Genomic DNA, 23,283 nt, shown 5'->3' on the forward strand with positions numbered 1-23,283 from the left:
GATCGTCTGCTCACCCAATCGCTCACCCGCTCACCACGCTTGCCCGCCCGCTCGTAAAATCGCTCTCTCACCCTACCCACCCACTGTCTCATTCACCCACCCGCCCACCCACCCGCCCTTCAGTCTGCTCTGAACTTCGTTGCCGTGAATCTTCACCCGCCGCTCCACACGCCCAGTCGCTCACTCGCCCAGTCACTCACTCGCCCAGTCACTCACTCGCCCAGTCGCTCACTCGCCCAGTCACTCACTCGCCCAGTCACTCACTCGCCCAGTCGCTCACTCGCCCAGTCACTCACTCGCCCAGTCGCTCACTTGCCCAGTCACTCACTCGCCCAGTCGCTCACTTGCCCAGTCACTCACTCGCCCAGTCGCTCCACACGCCCAGTCGCTCACTCGCCCAGTTGCTCACTCGCCCAGTCGCTCACTCGCCCAGTCGCTCACTCGCCCAGTCGCTCACTCGCCCAGTCGCTCACTTGCTCAGTCGCTCACTCGCCCAGTCGCTCACACACACCCAGTCGCTCGCTCACCTCGCCGTCACCCGTTGTCTCGCTGCTCCCGCGACTCCCGTCGGCAGGACGTAGCCGACTCGCGGCGGATCAACAGCAACATCCTGGAGGCTCGCAGAGCCGCTGGAGGAGCTGCTGGAGGCGCTGGTGCTGGAGCTGGTGCAGGAGGAGGAGCTGGTGCAGGAGGAGGAGGAGCTGGTGCAGGAGCAGGAGGTGGTGCAGGAGGCCGGCGGCGGCGAAGGATCGTCGGAGGAAGTGGCCTCAGCGTCGGGGCCCCGCGAAGACGGCTCGCGGGGAGGCCGGGAGCCATTGCGACGCTAGGCGGGACGGAGGCGGCGGGGGAGGAGGAGGAGGGGGGGGAGCGGGGGGAGGGACACGGGGAGGAGGAGGGGGGTGGGGGGGGTGGAGGAGGGGGTGGGGGGGGAGGAGGAGGGGGCCCCAGTGGCCCGGCGGCCCCGCCGCGCCGGTGCCTCTCAACGCGATGATCCTGTCGGGGGAGTTCTGGCCGCCGCTCAAGGAGGGCAAGCTGGAGCTGCCGGCCGCGGTGAAGGAGGTGATGGAGGCCTACACGCGCGAGTACGAGAAGCTCAAGGTGAGGGGGGCGGGGGGGGGAGATGACGGATCGCACGACGGTGGCCGCTGTCGCTCGCTCGCCCCAGTCGCTCGCTCGCTCACGTGACCACCGCTCGCACGCAGCACTTGCCCGTGTGGTCTACACGGGGGCCTTTGCGTGTGCGTGCGTGCGTGCATGTGTGCGTGTGTGCGTGTGTGCGTGTGCCTGCACGCGTGTGCATACGTGTGATTGTGTGCGCGTGCGTGTGCTTGCACGTGTGTGTGCGCGTCTAATTGTGCGCGTGTGTACCTGTGTGTGTACCTGCATGTGCGTGTGTGTGTGCGTTGTGTGTGCGTGCCTGCGTGTGTGTGCGAGCGTGTGTGTGTGTGCGTGTGTGTGTGTGCGTGCCTGCGTGCGTGCGTGTGGTGTGTGCGTGTGTGTGCGTGCCTGCGTGCGTGCCTGTGTGCGTGCGTGTGTACCTGCCTGCGTGCGTGTGCGAGCGTGTGTGTGTGCGTGTGTGTGTGTGTGTGTGCGTGCGTGTGTGCGTGCGTGTGTGGTGCGTGTGTGTGTGTGTGTGTGTGCGCGTGCGAGCGCGAATAGGCGGCGCGCTCGCTGGTGTGGAAGCCTCACCTGGGCCTCGTGTCGCTGGACGTCCACCTGGCTGGCGGGCGGTCGCTCTCACTCTCCGTGTCGCCCGTCCACGCCGCCATCATCATGCACTTCCAGGACAAAGGTCGGTCGGTCAGTCGACCCCGCGGCTCCGTAATGGCCGAGGGTCGGGGTCGGGGTCGGGATCGTTGTGGAGTAAGCGGAGTGACCCGGTGAAGCTCACGGAGCACTCGCCCCCCCCCACGGTGGTCGTAGCAGTAGCGGTAGCAGAGAGAGACAGGCAGGCGACTGAGTCTACGCACATTGTCTGTCGTCCCACGTTGCCCCGAGCCTCGTGTTGCCTGCAGAGGCTGTCGGAGGCGCTGCTGACGTTGCCCCCAGTTGCTTGAGTTGCCTGAGTTGCTTGAGTTGCCCGAGTTGCCCAAGTTGCCTAAGTTGCCGAGTTTCCCGAGTTGCCCTAGTTGCCCTAGTTTCCCGAGTTGCCCGAGTTGCTTGAGTTGCCCTAGTTTCCCAAGTTTCCCGTGTTGCCCGAGTCGCCCAAGTTGCCCAAGTTGCCCAAGTTGCCCTAGTTGCTTGAGTTGCCCATGTTGCCTGCCCCACCCCGCCCCACCCGCCCCACCCGCCCCACCCGCCCCGCCCGCAGCCTCGTGGACGCTGCAGGAGCTCTCCGAGGCGCTGAAGGTCCCGGCGCCGTCTCTGCGCAAGAAGCTGGCGCTGTGGCAGCAGCGGCGCGTGCTGCGCGAGGGGCCCCCCGACCGCTTCTCGCTGCTCGAGGGGGGGGGGCGGGGGGGGGGGGGGCCCGGCGGCCCGGGGGAGGGGGGCGGACCCCCCGGGGGGGGGGGGCGGAGGCGGCGGGGGGAGGGGGCGGCCCCCCCGGGGAGGATCGGTGGCGGGGGGGGGCTCGGGGGGGGGGGCGTCGTCGTCGTCGTCGTCGGCGGGGGGGGGTCGGGCCGGGGGGCGGGCGGGGGGGGAGGGCGGCCACGGTCGCCATGACGATGGCCACGGTCGCCATGACGACGGCGGCCTGCTGCTGCTGCTCGACTCGGACGACGACAACGACTCGGCAATGGCGTCGCAGGCCGACCAGAAGGAGGAGGAGATGCAGGTGGGCAGCAGGTGCACCGTGCCAGGCTAGGTGCACGAGGCGGTCACGTGACACACACAGGTGCCAGGCTAGGTGCACGAGGCGGGCACGTGACACACACAGGTGCCAGGCTAGGTGCACGAGGGCGGGCACGTGACACACACAGGTGCCAGGCTAGGTGCACGAGGCGGTCACGTGACAGACCCAGGTGCCACGGGTTGACCCCGAGATGAGTGACAAGACACACCACCCTCTCCCTCTCCTCCTCCCTCCCTCCCTGCCCCCCCAGGTCTTCTGGACCTACATCCAGGGCATGCTGACGAACTTGGAGACGCTGTCTCTGGAGCGCATCCACTCCATGCTCAAGATGTTCGCCATGATCGGCCCGGGGGGCGGCGGGGGGCGGGCGGGGGGCCCCGTGGCGCCGGCGGGGAGTGCGACCTGGCCGAGTTGCGCGCCTTCCTGGGCCGCAAGGTCAAGGAGCAGCAGCTGCTCTGCAGCGGCGGCATGTACAAGCTGCCCAAGCCCGGCGCGTGATGGCGCCACTCTCGCTCGCTCGCTCACTTCGCTCACTCTCGCTCGCTCGGACTCGCTCACTCGCTCGCTCTCGCACTCGCACACTCGCTCGCTTCGCTTACTCACTCTCCACCCCCCTCATTCTCCCCTCCCACCTTCTCCCCCCCCACCTTCATCCCCCCCCCACCCTCTCCCCCCCACCTCCCCCCCTACCCTCTCCCCCCACCTTCTCCCCCCCCTCTTCAACCCCCACCTCCCCCCCCCACCTTCTCGCCCTCCCACCTTCTCCCTCCCTGAACCACTCCCCCCACCTAACCACTCCCCCCCACCTCCCCCCCCACCTTCACCCCCACCCTCTCCCCCCCCACCTCCTCCCCCCCCCCACCTTCTATCCTCCCCTAACCACTCTCCCCCCACCTCCTCCCCCCCTCCCACCCCCACCCTCTCCCCCCCACCTCCTCCCCCCCCCCACCTTCTATCCTCCCCTAACCACTCTCCCCCCACCTCCTCCCCCCCCACCCCCCCTCCCCCCCCCCCTCACTGCCCCCCCCCACTCCCTGGGGGGTCACGGTGGAGTCTGCTGGGAGGGCTCTGACGGAGCGGCCCGTGGGAGTGGACGTGGCGGAGCCGCCTCCGAGAACTTTCGCCTGCGTCCCGGTGACGCTGCTCCTCCTGCTGCTGCTCGCACGGGAGGCCACAGCGTTATTGTTGTTGTTATAGTTGTTGTTATAGTTGTTGTTATAGTTGTTGTTGTTGTTGCACGACGGTCAGACCGATGTTTTTGACTCTCAAGGCGCTGATCCAAGTTGATGTGCGTCGTTGTGTTTGTGTTTCTCAAAGTGTCTGGTGGCCGGGTTGAGACCATCATCGCACGACGCTTGACAACCCGGTTCAATCACAATCCAGTCTGCCTGAGTCTACGGGTCTCTGTGTGGGTCTCTGTGTGAGTCTCTGTGTGATGAGTCTACGGGTCTCTGTGTGGGTCTCTGTGTGATGAGTCTACGGGTCTCTGTGTGGGTCTCTGTGTGATGAGTCTACGGGTCTCTGTGTGGGTCTCTGTGATGAGTCTACGGGTCTCTGTGTGATGAGTCTACGGGTCTCTGTGTGGGTCTCTGTGTGGGTCTCTGTGTGATGAGTCTACGGGTCTCTGTGTGGGTCTCTGTGTGGGTCTCTGTGTGATGAGTCTACGGGTCTTTGTGTGGGTCTCTGTGTGAGTCTACGGGTCTCTGTGTGGGTCTCTGTGTGGGTCTCTGTATGGGTCTCTGTGTGATGAGTCTACGGGTCTCTGTGTGGGTCTCTGTGTGAGTCTGTGTGAGTCTATGGGTCTCTGTGTGAGTCTATGTGCGAGTCTATGGGTCTCTGTGTGGGTCTATGGGTCTCTGTGTGAGTCTATGGGTCTCTGTGTGAGTCTGGGGGTCTCTGTGTGAGTCTGTGGGTCTCTATGTGAGTCTGTGGGTCTCTATGTGAGTCTGTGGGTCTCTATGTGAGTCTGTGGGTCTCTATGTGAGTCTGTGGGTCTCTATGTGAGTCTGCGGGTCTCTATGTGAGTCTGTGGGTCTCTATGTGAGTCTGCGGGTCTCTATGTGAGTCTGTGGGTCTCTGTGAGTCTGTGGGTCTCTATGTGAGTCTGTGGGTCTCTGTGAGTCTGTGGGTCTCTATGTGAGTCTATGGGTCTCTGTGTGGGTCTCTGTGGACAAGGTGTCCAGCCTAAGCTGGTGTCGATGCGTAAAGATCCCCCGTGTAGCCTTCATAGACTGTTGAGCACCAGGTACTCATTTGAGGCTGAGATGGCCTAGAGGAGTCCCGGTGCAGATAATCGTCGCCTGGTGTTGCTCGTGTCGAGGAATCGAACGGCGCGCAAACCAGTGCACTACGTACGGTGCGGTAGGTGTTCCACACGCACACGACCGCTACACGCAACCGCACTCCGATATAACGCGGGACGCGATTTCTGAGCGGTGACCGACTACCTCCTTGCTTGTGCTGAATGGCGGTGATACAGTGACGCGGCAGCGGTGACACAGTGACGCGGCGGCGGTGACAGTGACGCGGCGGCGGTGACACAGTGACGCGGCGGCGGTGACACAGTGACGCGGCGGCGGTGACACAGTGACGCGGCGGCGGTGACAGTGACGCGGCGGCGGTGACAGTGACGCTGTGCGCGTCGTGATCTCACTGTGCACGTCGTGACCTCGCCAAACTTGACCGGAAATTGTTTTCTATTAACCTGGCACACTTCAGGAATGCATGTGTTGCTGCTGCTGCTACTACTGCTGCTGCTACTGCTGCTACTATTGCTGCTGCTACTATTGCTGATACTACTGCTGCTACTACTGCTGCTACTACTGCTGCATTAAACGGGCAATTGCGCAGACGGTCACACAGCAAAGAGAAGAGAGGCACAGACGGGTGGGCTGTCATCTTGTTTACTGAACGAGCTTGCCGGCTGGGATCTGTGTTGGGGTGGGTGGGTGGGTAAGTGGCTGGGTGGGTGGGTAGGTGAGTGGCTGGGTGGGTGGGTGGGTGGATAAGTGGCTGGGTGGGTGGGTGGATAAGTGGTTGGGTGAGTGGGTGGTTGGGTGGGTGGGTGGATAAGTGGTTGGGTGGATAAGTGGTTGGGTGGATAAGTGGTTGGGTGGATAAGTGGTTGGGTGGATAAGTGGTTGGGTGGATGGGTAAGTGGGTGGTTGGGTGGTAGGCTGGGTAAGTGGGTGGGTGGTTGGGTGCTCAAGTGGTTGGGTGCTCAAGTGGTTGGGTGTTTTCTGGATTTGAACGGTGAACTTTGAGAGGGATATCCGCATCTCGGGAGGGACTTGTTCATGGTTGGGGCCCCAGCAGGAGGCTGCCTATTTATGTCCGGGGCCCCCAGGCAAGGGGAGGGAGCCGCAGGAGACGTAGGCCCCGCTGGGATCCGTGGAGCCGCGCTGGTAAATCTCCACGGAGGAGAGACGCTGCTCCCCAAAGTCGTAGCTCCCAAACTCCTGCTCACAGCAGCACAGATACACCCAGTGCGAGTGGCCAGGGGGGGGTGGTGGTGGTGGTGAGTGTGAGTGGTGAGTGAGTGGTGGTGGTGAGTGAGTGCTAGTGGTGGTGAGTGGTGAGAGAGTGCTAGTGCTGACTGAGTGATGGTGGTGAGAAATAGTGGTGAGTGATGGTGGTGACTGAGTGAGTGGTGAGTGCTAGTGTGAGTGTGGTGAGTGCTAGTGGTGAGTGAGTGGTGAGGTGTTGGTGGCGAGTGCTAGTAGTGAGTGAGTGGTGAGTGAGTGGTGAGTGCTAGTGGTGAGTGAGTGGTGAGTGCTAGTGGTGAGTGAGTGGTGAGTGAGTGGTGAGTGAGTGGTGAGGTGTTGGTGGTGAGTGCTAGTGTGAGTGTGGTGAGTGCTAGTGGTGAGTGAGTGGTGAGTGAGTGGTGAGGTGTTGGTGGCGAGTGCTAGTGGTGAGTGTGGTGAGTGCTAGTGATGAGTGAGTGGTGAGTGAGTGGTGAGTGAGTGGTGAGGTGTTGGTGGCGAGTGCTAGTGGTGAGTGTGGTGAGTGCTAGTGGTGAGTGAGTGGTGAGTGAGTGGTGAGTGAGTGGTGAGGTGTTGGTGGTGAGTGCTAGTGGTGAGTGAGTGGTGAGTGAGTGGTGAGGTGTTGGTGGTGAGTGCTAGTGTGAGTGTGGTGAGTGCTAGTGGTGAGTGAGTGGTGAGTGAGTGGTGAGTGAGTGGTGAGGTGTTGGTGGCGAGTGCTAGTGGTGAGTGTGGTGAGTGCTAGTGATGAGTGAGTGGTGAGTGAGTGGTGAGTGAGTGGTGAGGTGTTGGTGGCGAGTGCTAGTGGTGAGTGTGGTGAGTGCTAGTGGTGAGTGAGTGGTGAGTGAGTGGTGAGTGAGTGGTGAGGTGTTGGTGGCGAGTGCTAGTGGTGAGTGTGGTGAGTGCTAGTGGTGAGTGAGTGGCGAGTGCTAGTGGTGAGTGTGGTGAGTGTGGTGAGTGCTAGTGGTGAGTGAGTGGCGAGTGCTAGTGGTGAGTGTGGTGAGTGCTAGTGGTGAGTGTGGTGAGTGCTAGTGGTGAGTGAGTGGTGAGTGCTAGTGGTGAGTGCTAGTGGTGAGTGCTAGTGGTGAGTGAGTGGTGAGTGAGTGGTGAGTGCTAGTGGTGAGTGCTAGTGGTGAGTGAGGTGAGTGAGTGGTGAGTGAGTGGTGAGGTGTTGGTGGCGAGTGCTAGTGGTGAGTGAGTGGTGAGTGAGTGGTGAGGTGTTGGTGGTGAGTGTGGTGAGTGCTAGTAGTGAGTGAGTGGTGAGTGTTGGTGTCACCTTGAGAATTTCCCGCGCATCGAAGGCCTCGCGTCCGCGTGGCGGCCTGGCCTCTGCACCAGGCCTGGCCTCGCCTGCACACACACACACAACAGGCAAAGGTCCCCCGCGTGGCCCACGCAGACCGTAGGAGGGGCAAGTGCGGCCGGCACCCCGGTGTGTGGCCAGCACTGGGCCGGGCAGCCTCTGTCTTGCCGATGCTCGCGACGCAGCACAAGCAAGCCCGCCGACACGACAACGACGGTGACGGTGACGTCACGGTGACGGTGATGTCACCGCGTCGCCTGTGCCAGGCTAGGTGCACTCCGAAGCTATGGGGTGAAGTGGCAAGGGGTCACGTGACCCGGGTGGTGCCATGGGGGTTGACTGGTGGCAGCAGCTGTGCCAGGCTAGGTGCACGAGGAGGTCACGTGGCACGACCTTGCCCTGAGTACAGTGTGTTGGTGACGCTGGCGTGCCGTGAGTTTGAGAGTGGTGAGTGAGCGTGGTGAGTGTGGTGAGTGAGTCTCACCCTTGCAGTAGAGCGTGTTGATGACGGTGGCGAGTGAGTGGTGAGTGTGTCTCACCCTTGCGGTAGAGCGTGTTGATGACGGTGGCGTGTGGTGAGTGAGCGTGAGTGGTGAGTCTCACCCTTGCGGTAGAGCGTGTTGATGACGGTGGTGAGTATGAGTGGTGAGTGAGTCTCACCCTTGAGGTAGAGCGTGTTGATGACAGTGGCGAGTGGTGGGTGAGTGGTGAGTGTCTCACCCTTGCGGTAGAACGTGTTGATGACGGTGGCGTGTGGTGAGTGAGAGTGGTGAGTGAGTGTGAGTGGTGAGTACGAGTGGTGAGTCTCACCCTTGCGGTAGAGCGTGTTGATGACGGTGGCGTGCAGCTTGACCCTGTGCCGCTCCCTCACCATGAGCCCAGACGCCACAAAGTGCTCCACCAGGTGGTCAGCCAGACGCTGCAGCCTGCCCACACAAAGACAAAGCTCCCCCGTGTAGCCCACACAAAGACAAAGCTCCCCCGTGTAGCCCACGCAGCCTGCTGGGGCAAGCGCTCTTAGCCAGAGCAAATGGCATGTCCTTGTGTGCGTGTGCATGTATGTGTGCATCTGCGTGCATGTGCCTGCATGCGTGTGTGTGTGTCTGCGTGCGTGTGTCTGTGTGTGTCTGCGTGCATGCATCTGTGTGTGTCTGCGTGCGTGTGTCTGCGTGCATGTGTCTGTGTGTGTCTGCGTGCGTGCGTGCGTGCGTGCGTGTGTGTGTGTGTGAGGCTCTGACCGGTCGCCGTGTGAGTGGATCTGTGCGTAGAGGACGTCCACCGTGGCCGGGTCGTCGTTCATCAACTCCAAACCGCGCAGGGCGACACGCAGCGGCGCCTCGCCCAGCACCTCCCTACACAGCGGCAGTAGTAGCAGCAGCAGCAGCAGCAGTAGTAGTAGCAACAGCAGCAGCAGTAGTAGTAGTAGCAGCAGCAGTAGTAGCAACAGCAGCAGTAGTAGTAGTAGTAGCAGCAGCAGTAGTAGCAACAGCAGCAGTAGTAGTAGTAGTAGCAGCAGCAGTAGTAGCAGCAGCAGCAGTAGTAGCAACAGCAGCAGTAGTAGTAGTAGCAGCAGCAGTAGTAGCAACAGCAGCAGTAGTAGTAGTAGCAGCAGCAGTAGTAGTAGCAGCAGCAGCGGGGCGGTGGAGATTAGTCCACACACTTTGCCGTACACGGACATACGCGTGTGTGTGTGAGAGTGAGTGTGTGTGTGAGTACGTGTGTGTGCGTGTGTCTGTGTGCGAGTGTGTGTGCATGTGTGTTTGAGTGTGTTTGAGTGTGTGTGAGAGTGTGTGTGAGTGCGTGCGAGTGTGTGTGAGTGTGTGTGTGAGTGTGTGTGTGTGTGAGTGTGTGTGTGAGTGTGTGTGTGCGTGAGAGTGTTTGAGTGTGTGTGTGAGAGTGCGTGAGTGTGTGCGAGTGAGTGTGTGTGTGCGTGCGAGTGTTTGAGTGTGTGTTTGAGTGTGTGTGTGAGAGTGTGAGTGAGTGCGTGAGTGCGTGTGTGTGTGTGCGTGTGTCTGTGAGTGTGCGTGTGCGTGCGAGTGTGTGCGTGCGAGTGTTTGAGTGTGTGTGTGTGAGTGAGTGCGTGAGTGTGTGTGTGTGTGAGTACGTGTGTGTGTGTGTCTGTGTGTGTGTCTGTGTGAGTGGTACTCACCGCACGACGGCGCTGGCGGCCTGCAGTTGCTGCTGCGCCGCCTGTACCTCGCTAGCGCTGAGCAGCACCAGCGTGCCCAGCGTCACGTGCAGGCGGCACGGAGACTGGAACATGGAGACGTGGAAGCCCTCGCTCTGGCGACGGCAACAACGTCAACATCAACAACATCAACGTCATCAACTTCGTCAACATCAACGACATCAACTTCGTCAACGTCATTAACATCATCATCGTCAACATCATCGTCATCAACATCATAAACGTCATCAACATCGTCAACATCGTCAACGTCAACATCATCGTCGTCAACGTCAACATCGTCAACGTCATTAACATCGTCAACGTCATCTTCTTGGTTCTTTCGGTAAAGTCACGTAGAAGGGAAATAATAAAACAATAAAATAAAACATAAAATACAATTCAATGTGTTCAACCACAACAACACTGTGTTCAATCACCACCACCACCACAACAACGTGTTCAACCACCGCCACCACCACTGAGATGTAGGAGGTAAAGGTGGTGCAGGAGATGGAGGTGGTGGTGTGTTTGGTGGAGGTGGTGCAGGAGATGGAGGTGGTGGTGTGTTTGGAGGAGGTGCGGATGGAGGTGGTGCAGGAGATGGAGGTGGTGGTGTGTTTGGAGGAGGTGCAGATGGAGGTGGTGCAGGAGATGGAGGTGGTGGTGTGTTTGGAGGAGGTGCAGATGGAGGTGGTGCAGGAGATGGAGGTGGTGGTGTGTTTGGAGGAGGTGCAGATGGAGGTGGTGCAGGAGATGGAGGTGGTGGTGTGTTTGGAGGAGGTGCGGATGGAGGTGGTGCAGGAGATGGAGGTGGTGGTGTGTTTGGAGGAGGTGCAGATGGAGGTGGTGCAGGAGATGGAGGTGGTGGTGTGTTTGGAGGAGGTGCAGATGGAGGTGGTGCAGGAGATGGAGGTGGTGGTGTGTTTGGAGGAGGTGCAGATGGAGGTGGTGCAGGAGATGGAGGTGGTGGTGTGTTTGGAGGAGGTGCAGATGGAGGTGGTGCAGGAGATGGAGGTGGTGGTGTGTTTGGAGGAGGTGCAGATGGAGGTGGTGCAGGAGATGGAGGTGGTGGTGTGTTTGGAGGAGGTGCAGATGGAGGTGGTGCAGGAGATGGAGGTGGTGGTGTGTTTGGAGGAGGTGCGGATGGAGGTGGAGGTGGTGCAGGAGATGGAGGTGGTGGTGTGTTTGGAGGAGGTGCGGATGGAGGTGGAGGTGGTGCAGGAGATGGAGGTGGTGGTGTGTTTGGAGGAGGTGGAGGTGGTTGAGGAGGAGGAGATGGAGGGTGTGCGGGGTGGTGGTGGTGGTGGTGTTGGTGTGCGGGGTGGAGGTGGTGGGTGTGCGTGGTGCGTGGTGGTGGTGTTGGGTGTGCGTGGTGTTGGTGTTGGGTGTGCGTGGTGGTGGTGTTGGTGGTGTTGGTGTTGGCGGTCACGGCTCACCCGCGTGCCGGCCCCGGTGCTGACGGCTTTGTGCCACTCGCCCAGCCGCTGTGCGAGGGCCGCCGCTCCCAGCGGCAGGCCCACAAAGTGAGTCCAGGGCTCGCGCTCACGCACCCCGCTCACCAGCAGCTCCACGCGGGAGCACGCCGACAGCACGCTGGCGCGAGACTCACCGCACACCACTGCACACGCGCACAGTACACGCAGAGTACACACACAGTACACACACAGTACCCACAGTACACACACAGTACACACAGTACACGCATAGTACACACACAGTACACGCACAGTACACGCACAGTACACGCACAGTACACGCAGAGTACACGCACAGTACACACACAGTACACGCATAGTACACGCACAGTACACGCACAGTACACACGCAGAGTACACGCAGAGTATACACAGTACACACACAGTACACACACACGACACACACATGACACACACACTACACACACATGACACACACACACCACACACATGTAGTGACATAAGAAGGGAGGGGGTGATGGGGGCTCTGGGACCCTGGGCGGGCCAGGCGCTTAAGCCCCTTGGCGCCGCCAACGGGGGGGGGGCTGTGTGTGCTCTGTGGGATATCTGGGGGCGCACACGGCCCCACCCCTCGTTGGGGACTAGGCATAAAAGGGGAGCTCCATAGACGATCGGGGCCAGTTGTAGCTCAAGACCCAAGAGCAGCCATCTGAGGACCCTGGGATGCTGTGAGAGGCAGTGGTGGGACTCTGGAACTCCCGGCTCTACGACCTTGTGAGGGCGAGTTCCAGAGCGTAGCCAGAGTAGAGTGTCTAGGCTGTGTACCTAGGCTGTGTGTCTAGGCTGTGTGCCTAGGCTGTGCACCTAGGCTGTGCACCTAGGCTGTGTGCCTAGGCTGTGTATCTAGGCTGTGTACCTAGGCTGTGTACCTAGGCTGTGTACCTAGGCTGTGCACCTAGGCTGTGCACCTAGGCTGTGTGTCTAGGCTGTGTATCTAGGCTGTGTGCCTAGGCTGTGTACCTAGGCTGTGTATCTAGGCTGTGTGTCTAGGCTGTGTGCCTAGGCTGTGTACCTAGGCTGTGTACCTAGGCTGTGTACCTAGGCTGTGTATCTAGGCTGTGTGTCTAGGCTGTGTGCCTAGGCTGTGTACCTAGGCTGTGTATCTAGGCTGTGTACCTAGGCTGTGTACCTAGGCTGTGTATCTAGGCTGTGTACCTAGGCTGTGTACCTAGGCTGTGTACCTAGGCTGTGTATCTAGGCTGTGTACCTAGGCTGTGTATCTAGGCTGTGACAGAGTACCAGGAGTGTTGGAGTGTTGTGTTGTAATAAACAAGTTACCTCTACAAGTGTCTCCGGAACCCGTTACACACACACACGACACACACACCACACACACGACACACCACACACACATGACACACACACACGACACACACACACACCACACACACGACACACACACACACGACACACACACACCACACACACACACACACCACACACACACGACACACACACACCACACACACGCACGACACAAACACCACACACACGACACACCACACACACATGACACACACACACGACACACACACACCACACACACGACACATACACACACACGACACACACACACCACACACACACACGACACACACACACGACACACACACCACACACACGACACACACACCACACCACACACACATGACACACACACACGACACACACACACACCACACACACGACACACACACACACACCACACACACACGACACACACACACCACACACACACACCACACACACACACACCACACACACGACACACCACACACACATGACACACACGACACACACACACACACGACACACACACCACACACACGACACACCACACACACATGACACACACGACACACACACACACCACACACACGACACACACGACACACACACACCACACACACGACACACACACACCACACACACGACACACCACACACACATGACACACACACACGACACACACACACACCACACACACACACACGACACACACACACCACACACACACGACACACACACACGACACACACATCACACACACGACACACCACACACACATGACACACACACACGACACACACACACGACACACACACACGACACACCACACGACACACACACACGACACACACACACGACACACACACCACACACACACACACACACATGACACACACACACGACACACACACACGACACACCACACACACGACACACACACACACCACACACACATGACACACACACACCACACACACACACGACACACACGACACACACACACACGACACACACACACACACACACGACACACACATGACACCCACCCACGGGCCCCTCTGTGCCCAGGCGGGGGATGGTGACGCTGCACCGACACACACGACACACACACACACGACACCCACCCACGGGCCCCTCTGTGCCCAGGCGGGGGATGGTGACGCTGCACCGACACACACGACACACACACACACGACACCCACCCACGGGCCCCTCTGTGCCCAGGCGGGGGATGGTGACGCTGCATCGCGTGTCCGACTCCAGCCTCCGCTTCGTCTCCCCCTTCCTGCCGATGACGTACCTGGCACGTCGTCATCACCACGTCATCATCATCATCACCACGTCATCACCACCACGTCATCATCGTCATCACCACGTCATCATCATCATCACCACGTCATCATCACCACGTCATCATCATCATCACCACGTCATCACCACCACGTCATCATCATCATCACCACGTCATCACCACGTCATCATCACCACGTCATCATCATCATCACCACGTCATCACCACGTCATCATCACCACGTCATCATCATCATCACCACGTCATCATCATCATCACCACGTCATCACCACCACGTCATCATCATCACCATGTCATCACCACGTCATCATCATCATCACCACGTCATCACCACCACGTCATCATCATCACCACCACGTCATCATCATCACCATGTCATCACCACGTCATCATCATCACCATGTCATCACCACGTCATCATCATCATCACCACGTCATCACCACCACGTCATCACCACCACGTCATCATCATCACCATGTCATCACCACGTCATCATCATCATCACCACGTCATCACCACCACGTCATCACCACCACGTCATCATCACCACGTCATCATCATCATCACTACGTCGTCATCATCATCATCACCACGTCATCATCACCACGTCATCATCACCACGTCATCATCATCATCACCACGTCGTCATCATCATCATCACTACGTCATCATCACCACCACCAGCAGGGTGTCCGCGTGAGAGTGCAGGGTGTGTCTGTGGTAGTGCAGGGTGTGTCTGTGGTAGTGCAGGGTGTGTCTGTGGTAGTGCAGGGTGTGCGCGTGAGAGTGCAGGGTGTGTCTGTGGTAGTGCAGGGTGTGTCTGTGGTAGTGCAGGGTGTGTCTGTGGTAGTGCAGGGTGTGTCTGTGGTAGTGCAGGGTGTGTCTGTGGTAGTGCAGGGTGTGTCTGTGGTAGTGCAGGGTGTCCGCGTGAGAGTGCAGGGTGTGTCTGTGGTAGTCCAGGGTGTGTCTGTGGTAGTGCAGGGTGTGTCTGTGGTAGTGCATGGTGTGTCTGTGGTAGTGCAGGGTGTGTCTGTGGTAGTGCAGGGTGTGCGCGTCTTCGCCGCTCACTTGAAGAGGCTGCAGCGGTATCCCCGCTCCGTGCGCTCCAGTCCCAGCGCCGCGCCCGGCTCCTCACCCTGCCGCCCGTCGCCTGGATCGTCACCACGACGCACAGGGCCGCAGCGTTAGTCCCGTCCGGGTGAAGAGTTACTATCAGAGGTCGCAACCGGGTACCCGATACCCGTACCCTACCCGATACCCGGGTACCCGTACCCGGCCGGGTACAGGTACCCGTTTGCGACCCTGGTGCGGCCGGGTACGGGTAGGCCGTGAGTCACTGGTGAGTCACCGTTTGTCACTCATTTCCCAACGTCTTGTCTCTTCTCACAATTCAAGTTCCTAGAATCAACCCACCCGCGCCTGCAACATGGCTTCATCCCAGAGGTCGCAATCGGGTACCCGATACCCGTACCCTACCCGATACCCGGCCGGGTAGGGTACGGTAGGGTACGGATACGGCCGGGTACGGGTACCCGTTTGCGACCCTGGTGCGGCCGGGTACGGGTAAGGAATCAAAACCCGTTTGCGACCTCTGCCGTAGGGCTAAGTGCCGTCGGGGCAGGCAGTCGGGAGTCAGCAGCTATTCCCGTAGTGCAGGAGGAGCGCTCGGGGCTGTGCAGCGGGAGAATCCTCACCGTCCGAGGCGTCCTCCTCCCCCTCCTCCTCCTCCTCGCCCCCCCCCACCTCCTCGCCCCCCCCCACCTCATCCTCCTCGTAACCCCCGGGGTAGAGATCGGGCTCCCGCACGGGGTTCACGCGGTACACGCGCCCTCCCAAGCGCAGCAGCGGGGGTCGCAGCACGTCCATCGAGACCTGCGGCAGAGACACGGGGACACGGAGACACGGGGACACGGACACACAGACACACAGAGACACGGGGACACGGAGACTCAGAGACACGGGGAGACAGAGACACGGGGAGACAGAGACACGGGGACAGAGAGACAGAGAGACACGGGGAGACAGAGACACAGAGACAGAGACACGAGGACACAAGAGACACGGGGACACAGAGACACAGACACACAGAGACACGGGGACACAGAGACACGGGGACTCAGAGACACGGGGACACGGAGACACGGGGAGACAGAGACACTGAGACAGAGACACGGGGACTCAGAGACACAGACACACAGAGACACGGGAACACGGAGACACGGGGAGACAGAGACACGGGGAGACAGAGACACTGAGACAGAGACACGGAGACACAGAGACACAGACACACAGAGACACAGGGACACGGAGACACGGGGACTCAGAGACACGGGGAGACAGCGACACGGGGAGACAAGAGACACGGGGACAGAGAGACAGAGAGACACGGGGAGACAGAGACACAGAGACAGAGACACGGGGACACAGAGACACGGGGACACAGAGACACGGGGACACAGAGACACAGACACACAGAGACACGGGGACACAGAGACACGGGGACTCAGAGACACTGAGACAGAGACACGGGGACACAGAGACACGGGGACACAGAGACTCGGGGACACAGAGACACAGACACACAGAGACACGGGGACACAGAGATACGGGGACACAGAGACACGGGGAGACAGAGACACAGAGACAGAGACACGGGGACACAGAGACACGGGGACACAGAGACACAGACACACAGAGACACGGGGACACAGAGACACAGACACACAGAGACACGGGGACTCAGAGACACTGAGACAGAGACACCGGGACACAGAGACACGGGGACAGAGAGACACGGGGACACAGAGACACAGACACACAGAGACACGGGGACACAGCGACACGGGGACACAGAGACACGGGGACACAGAGACACGGGGAGACAGAGACACAGAGACAGAGACACGGGGACACAGAGACACGGGGACACAGAGACACGGGGACACAGAGACACAGACACACAGAGACACGGGGACACAGAGACACGGGGACTCAGAGACACTGAGACACGGAGATACGGGGAGACAGAAACACTGAGCCACGGGGACACGGGGACAGAGACACAAAGACACGGGGACTCAGAGACACAGAGACACGTGTAACACCGCCCCCCCCCACCTCTTTTCCACTGGCACATCCGAGCCGCGCCAGTGTACCGGTGCTGCGGTGGCTAGGAGATGTTGACTACCTCGCCTGGTATGCAGGAAGTCGTGGGTTCGATCCCAACCCTGACGATGCCTGCTGCTGCTGCTGCATATTTGGAGTTTGTGTGTCTCTCATCATCATCATCACGGTGGCGAGGAGATGTTGACTACCTCGCCTGGTGTGCACTCTGATGTTGTAGAAAACATTTATTACAAAGTCTAATTAAGTAGAACGTGTTGTCTATATTTATTAAAGTTGCGCATTTTGATGTGACGTCACATTTCTTACCCCCCCCCCCTCGTCACACATCGTCACAAATGTCTGACCCCCCCCCCCCAGGTGCGTGACGTCATTTATGGACAGCCCCATAGCCCCACAGTGTCTTCTGAAAATAAAAATATCTGTACATCAGCTCAATGGGCCTTGCCTGGTACAATGAAGAGTTTAAGTTGAGTTTGACTAAAGCATTGGCCATGCTGGTGTGATTGACGTATAAACACGTTGTTCTGCGGAGGGAGCTGGTAGGAACGTCGGGTTGCTCGGTCAATGGCCTGCAGGGTCAACGGCCAGGGCGTGGTGTATTCCGCAAATATGGCCGACTGTGAGGGCGGGCACAAGCCGGCGTGAGTAGGTGAAACGTTGAGTTTTATAAGGGCACCACGGGGTGACCAGCCCCTCCCCACCCAGCGCCACCCACCCAGCCCCTCCCCACCCAGCCCCACCCTCCCCTCTCCACCCAGCCCAAACCCACCCTCCCATTTTTGGATGCACGACGGACGGACACAATAATCCCGTGGGCTGGTGTAACCAGGAGGTTCCTACTATCTTCTTGGTTCTTTCACGTAGAAGGGAAAAAATAAAATAAAAATAAAATACAATTCTCACGACGTTTCGGCTACAACGCAAGCAGCCGTCCTCAGGTGAAGAACAGGTCTGTCGGAAAGACACCTGAGGACGGCTGCTTGCGTTGTGGCCAAAACGTCGTGAGAATGATTTTATTATTTCCCTTCTACGTGATGACTTTACCGAAAGAACCAAGAAGATGAATCCCTGCAGTCACGAAAGCTTTAAATCAAAGGTTCCTACCAGTATTAATTACAGGTGCTATAGGTTAAAGGGCTACCTTGGTGGGCATCAGAGGGCAGCGCAACCGAGAGTTGTCCTGTACTTCTGTGCTCCCCCAACACAGCGCGGTGACGAATGGCCCCAGCACCCCAAACCGCGAGCCAGCAATGGATAGACGACGGCTGGTGACGACGAGCAGCTACTGCGCAGCAGCAGCAGCAGGAGCAGCAGCAGCAGCAGCAGGAGCAGCAGCAGGAGCAGCAGCAGCAGCAGCAGCAGGAGCAGCAGCAGCAGGAGCAGCAGCAGCAGGAGCAGCAGCAGCAGCAGCAGCAGGAGCAGCAGCAGCAGGAGCAGCAGCAGCAGGAGCAGCAGCAGCAGGAGCAGCAGCAGCAGCAGCAGCAGGAGCAGCAGCAGCAGCAGCAGGAGCAGCAGCAGCAGGAGCAGCAGCAGCAGCAGCAGCAGGAGCAGCAGTAGCAGCAGCAGCAGCAGCAGCAGCAGCAGCAGCAGCAGCAGGAGCAGCAGCAGCAGGAGCAGCAGCAGCAGCAGCAGCAGGAGCAGCAGCAGCAGGAGCAGCAGCAGCAGGAGCAGCAGCAGCAGCAGGAGCAGCAGCAGCAGCAGCAGCACTCACTACGTACAGTGGTGCAGTCACTTATCCGCCCCAGGAGGGGATGACGGTGATGATGGGTCGAGAGGACCAATGCCTTCGGCACGATTGGTGATCGTCATCCGATACCCACCCAGCCCCCCCCACCTAGCCCCCCTCCACCTAGCCCCCCCCCCCCACCTAGCCCCCCCCCCCCACCTAGCCCCCCCCCACCTAGCCCCCCTCCACCTAGCCCCCCCCCCCCACCTAGCCCCCCCCCCACCTAGCCCCCCCCCCACCTAGCCCCCCCCCCCCACCTAGCCCCCCCCCCCCACCTAGCCCCCCCCCACCTAGCCCCCCTCCACCTAGCCCCCCCCCCCCACCTAGCCCCCCCCCCACCTAGCCCCCCCCCACCTAGCCCCCCCCCCACCTAGCCCCCCCCCACCTAGCCCCCCTCCACCTAGCACCCCCCCACCTAGCCCCCCCCCCACCTAGCCCCCCCCCCCCACCTAGCCCCCCCCCCCCCACCTAGCCCCCCTCCACCTAGCCCCCCCCCCCCACCTAGCCCCCCCCCCCACCTAGCCCCCCCCCCACCTAGCACCCCCCCACCTAGCCCCCCCCCCACCTAGCCCCCCCCCCCCACCTAGCCCCCCCCCCCCCACCTAGCCCCCCCCCACCTAGCCCCCCCCCCACCTAGCCCCCCCCCCACCTAGCCCCCCTCCACCTCGCACCCCCCCACCTAGCCCCCCCCCCACCTAGCCCCCCCCCCCACCTAGCCCCCCCCACCTAGCCCCCCCCCCATCTAGCCCCCCCCCCACCTAGCCCCCCCCCCCCACCTAGCCCCCCCCCACCTAGCCCCCCCCCCACCTAGCCCCCCCCACCTAGCCCCCCCCCCATCTAGCCCCCCCCCCACCTAGCCCCCCCCCCACCTAGCCCCCCCCCCCACCTAGCCCCCCCCCCCACCTAGCCCCCCCCCACCTAGCCCCCCCCACCTAGCCCCCCCCCCATCTAGCCCCCCCCCATCTAGCCCCCCCACCTAGCCACCTAGACCCCCCCACCTAGCCACCTAGCCCCCCCACCCAGCCCCCTAGCCCCCCCACCCAGCCCCCTAGCCCCCCCATTCACCCACCTAGCCCCCCCCATTCACTCACCCAGCCCCCCCCATTCACCCACCCAGCCCCCCCCCATTCACCCACCCAGCCCTCCCATTCACCCACCTAGCCCCCCCCATTCACCCACCTAGCCCTCCCCATTCACCCACCTAACCCCCCCCATTCACCCACCTAGCCCCCCCATTCACCCACCTAGCCCCCCCATTCACCCACCTAGCCCCATAGCCCCCCCCCCCAGCCCCCGAACCCCCCCAGCCCCCGAACCCCCCCACCCACCCACCGAGCCAAGTGCTGCCCGCGCGCAAGGGACGCCGGGACGATTGTCCCGTGATGCCTCGCGCGCGCTCTCTCGCCTCTGGCCACGTGGCCTGCGGAAAAGCCTAAGGAACGGAGGTCGGAAGCCGGAAACGCGTCACGGGCCGTCACGCGAATGTGCTTGTGGGCCGTCCGTAAATGACGTCACGCGGTTTTGGACGATTTTTGACCCCCCCCCCCTCAAATATGACGTCACAAAGCTCTGCCCCCCCCCCCAAAAAAAAATAAAACATGCTTCAAATCGCTTTAAACTATTGTCAAGTGCGTATTTAATGTGGCGCTGCACTCTGATGTTGTAGGAGAAAACATTTATTACAAAGTCTATTTAATTAAGTAGAACGTGTTGTCTATATTTATTTATTAAATTTCGATTTAAAGCTTTCGTGACTGCAGGGATTCATCGTCTTGGTTCTTTCGGTAAAGTCACGTAGAAGGGAAATAATAAAATAATGAAAATAAAACATATATATTATATTATTTTATTATGTGTTATTATTATTTTATTATTTATTAAAGTTGCGCATTTTGATGTGACGTCACATTTCTCCCCCCCCCCTCGTCACACATCGTCACGAATGTCTGACCCCCCCCCCACCCCCTAGGTGCGTGACGTCATTTATGGACGGCCCCATAGGTTAATGTTAGTTTACATTATTAATAAGTAATATTTATTATTTTATTATTAATTTTAACTATTATATCGTTTGTAAAGTAGTACATTAATCTTCTAGGTTCTTTCGGTAAAGTCACGTAGAAGGGAAATAATAAAATAATAAAAATAAACATAATAAAATACAATGCTCACGACGTTTCGGCCACAACGCAAGCAGCCGTCCTCAGGTGAAGAACAGGGCTCTCGGAAAGACAGCGTCTGAATATTAATGTATAATATTAATAATACACTATTATGAATATATTTCATTTTTATCCGGCGTTGCCCGGGGGAAAAATATATTTTAAAACTTCTCAAAACCTAAAAAACACAACATATACAAATGAAAATAATACTTTGATCATTACCTCATCAATTAAAATAAAATACAACGCGCGGGGGAGAAAAAAAACTTACGCTCGCGCGCCACGATTCGATTCTTTAAATCGAGCAAAGGAATCGAAGGTTGTAGATTTCTTTAGAATCGGCCTATTCCCGTTTAATCGATACCACAAACGGCTCACCCAACATCGATTCTCGCCATGGTGATTGCCCACCCGCCCCCAAATACAAAAGTCTATTTTTATAATGTGTGCATGGCGTACAGTCTGGAAAGTACCCACGTGCCAAATTTCAAGTTTGTTGCATGTCGGGAAGTATGCTAAACATTTTGAACAGACACACACATTCACACATTTGCCTTTATATATATAGATAAAAGTTTTTGGGTTAGATCGCGTTATTTATAAAAGTGTCGTAACCCTCCACCAACCGATACAGCCAGTTAGTGAGGGGTTTGTCACGTGACCAAACGCCAAATAGTTACTAGTAGTGTGTAGTGTGGTGTGTAGTGTATAGTGTAGTGTATAGTGTAGTGTGGTGTGTAGTGTATAGTGTAGTGTATAGTGTAGTGTATAGTGTAGTGTGGTGTGTAGTGTATAGTGTAGTGTATAGTGTAGTGTATAGTGTAGTGTATAGTGTAGTGTGGTGTGTAGTGTAGTGTGTAGTGTATAGTGTAGTGTATAGTGTAGTGTGGTGTGTAGTGTATAGTGTAGTGTATAGTGTAGTGTGGTGTGTAGTGTATAGTGTAGTGTGGTGTGTAGTGTATAGTGTAGTGTATAGTGTAGTGTATAGTGTAGTGTGGTGTGTAGTGTAGTGTGTAGTGTATAGTGTAGTGTATAGTGTAGTGTGGTGTGTAGTGTATAGTGTAGTGTATAGTGTAGTGTATAGTGTAGTGTGGTGTGTAGTGTAGTGTGTAGTGTATAGTGTAGTGTATAGTGTAGTGTGGTGTGTAGTGTAGTGTGTAGTGTATAGTGTAGTGTATAGTGTAGTGTGGTGTGTAGTGTATAGTGTAGTGTATAGTGTAGTGTATAGTGTAGTGTGGTGTGTAGTGTATAGTGTAGTGTATAGTGTAGTGTATAGTGTAGTGTATAGTGTAGTGTATAGTGTAGTGTGGTGTGTAGTGTAGTGTGTAGTGTATAGTGTAGTGTATAGTGTAGTGTGGTGTGTAGTGTATAGTGTAGTGTATAGTGTAGTGTGGTGTGTAGTGTATAGTGTAGTGTGGTGTGTAGTGTATAGTGTAGTGTATAGTGTAGTGTATAGTGTAGTGTGGTGTGTAGTGTAGTGTGTAGTGTATAGTGTAGTGTATAGTGTAGTGTGGTGTGTAGTGTATAGTGTAGTGTATAGTGTAGTGTATAGTGTAGTGTGGTGTGTAGTGTAGTGTGTAGTGTATAGTGTAGTGTATAGTGTAGTGTGGTGTGTAGTGTAGTGTGTAGTGTATAGTGTAGTGTATAGTGTAGTGTGGTGTGTAGTGTGGTGTGTAGTGTATAGTGTAGTGTATAGTGTAGTGTGTAGTGTATAGTGTAGTGTATAGTGTGGTGTGTAGTGTATAGTGTAGTGTGGTGTGTAGTGTATAGTGTAGTGTGGTGTGTAGTGTATAGTGTAGTGTATAGTGTAGTGTGTAGTGTATAGTGTAGTGTGGTGTGTAGTGTATAGTGTAGTGTATAGTGTAGTGTATAGTGTAGTGTGGTGTGTAGTGTAGTGTGTAGTGTATAGTGTAGTGTATAGTGTAGTGTGGTGTGTAGTGTGGTGTGTAGTGTATAGTGTAGTGTATAGTGTAGTGTGTAGTGTATAGTGTAGTGTATAGTGTGGTGTGTAGTGTATAGTGTAGTGTGGTGTGTAGTGTATAGTGTAGTGTGGTGTGTAGTGTATAGTGTAGTGTATAGTGTAGTGTGTAGTGTATAGTGTAGTGTGGTGTGTAGTGTATAGTGTAGTGTGGTGTGTAGTGTAGTGTATAGTGTAGTGTGGTGTGTAGTGTATAGTGTAGTGTGGTGTGTAGTGTATAGTGTAGTGTGGTGTGTAGTGTATAGTGTAGTGTGTAGTGTAGTGTATAGTGTAGTGTGGTGTGTAGTGTATAGTGTAGTGTGGTGTGTAGTGTATAGTGTAGTGTATAGTGTAGTGTATAGTGTAGTGTGGTGTGTAGTGTATAGTGTAGTGTAGTGTGTAGTGTATAGTGTAGTGTATAGTGTAGTGTATAGTGTAGTGTGGTGTGTAGTGTAGTGTATAGTGTG

The 23,283-nt window shown here is 57.7% G+C and overlaps 2 protein-coding genes across 2 annotated transcripts in view; one reads left to right on the top strand and one right to left on the bottom strand.

Moving 5' to 3' along the window:
• The window catches only part of ANAPC2 (anaphase promoting complex subunit 2), an 18,046-nt gene extending 14,632 nt beyond the window's left edge, over positions 1–3,414 (top strand). Inside the window, 7 exon segments of the mRNA XM_078882971.1 lie at positions 575–628; positions 949–1,098; positions 1,660–1,792; positions 2,312–2,443; positions 2,670–2,773; positions 3,042–3,139; positions 3,175–3,414. Coding sequence (XP_078739097.1) covers positions 575–628; positions 949–1,098; positions 1,660–1,792; positions 2,312–2,443; positions 2,670–2,773; positions 3,042–3,139; positions 3,175–3,289 — 786 coding nt within the window. The 3' untranslated portion in view covers positions 3,290–3,414.
• A 2,408-nt stretch (positions 3,415–5,822) lies between these two features.
• On the bottom strand, positions 5,823–20,154 carry ASCC1 (activating signal cointegrator 1 complex subunit 1). Its single transcript, XM_078883087.1, has 10 exons — positions 20,027–20,154; positions 15,537–15,714; positions 14,911–14,992; positions 13,732–13,829; positions 11,180–11,361; positions 9,723–9,856; positions 8,812–8,925; positions 8,384–8,499; positions 7,547–7,620; positions 5,823–6,249 (listed from the first exon to the last, which is right to left on the bottom strand). The coding sequence occupies exons 2-10, from the start codon at positions 15,706–15,708 to the stop codon at positions 6,115–6,117; spliced, it is 1,107 nt and encodes a 368-aa protein (XP_078739213.1). The 5' UTR covers positions 15,709–15,714; positions 20,027–20,154; the 3' UTR covers positions 5,823–6,114.
• Positions 20,155–23,283: the final 3,129 nt, after the last annotated feature.

The sequence above is a fragment of the Lampetra fluviatilis genome, chromosome 68 (assembly GCF_964198595.1).
Source record: "Lampetra fluviatilis chromosome 68, kcLamFluv1.1, whole genome shotgun sequence".
Taxonomy (NCBI): domain Eukaryota; kingdom Metazoa; phylum Chordata; class Hyperoartia; order Petromyzontiformes; family Petromyzontidae; genus Lampetra; species Lampetra fluviatilis.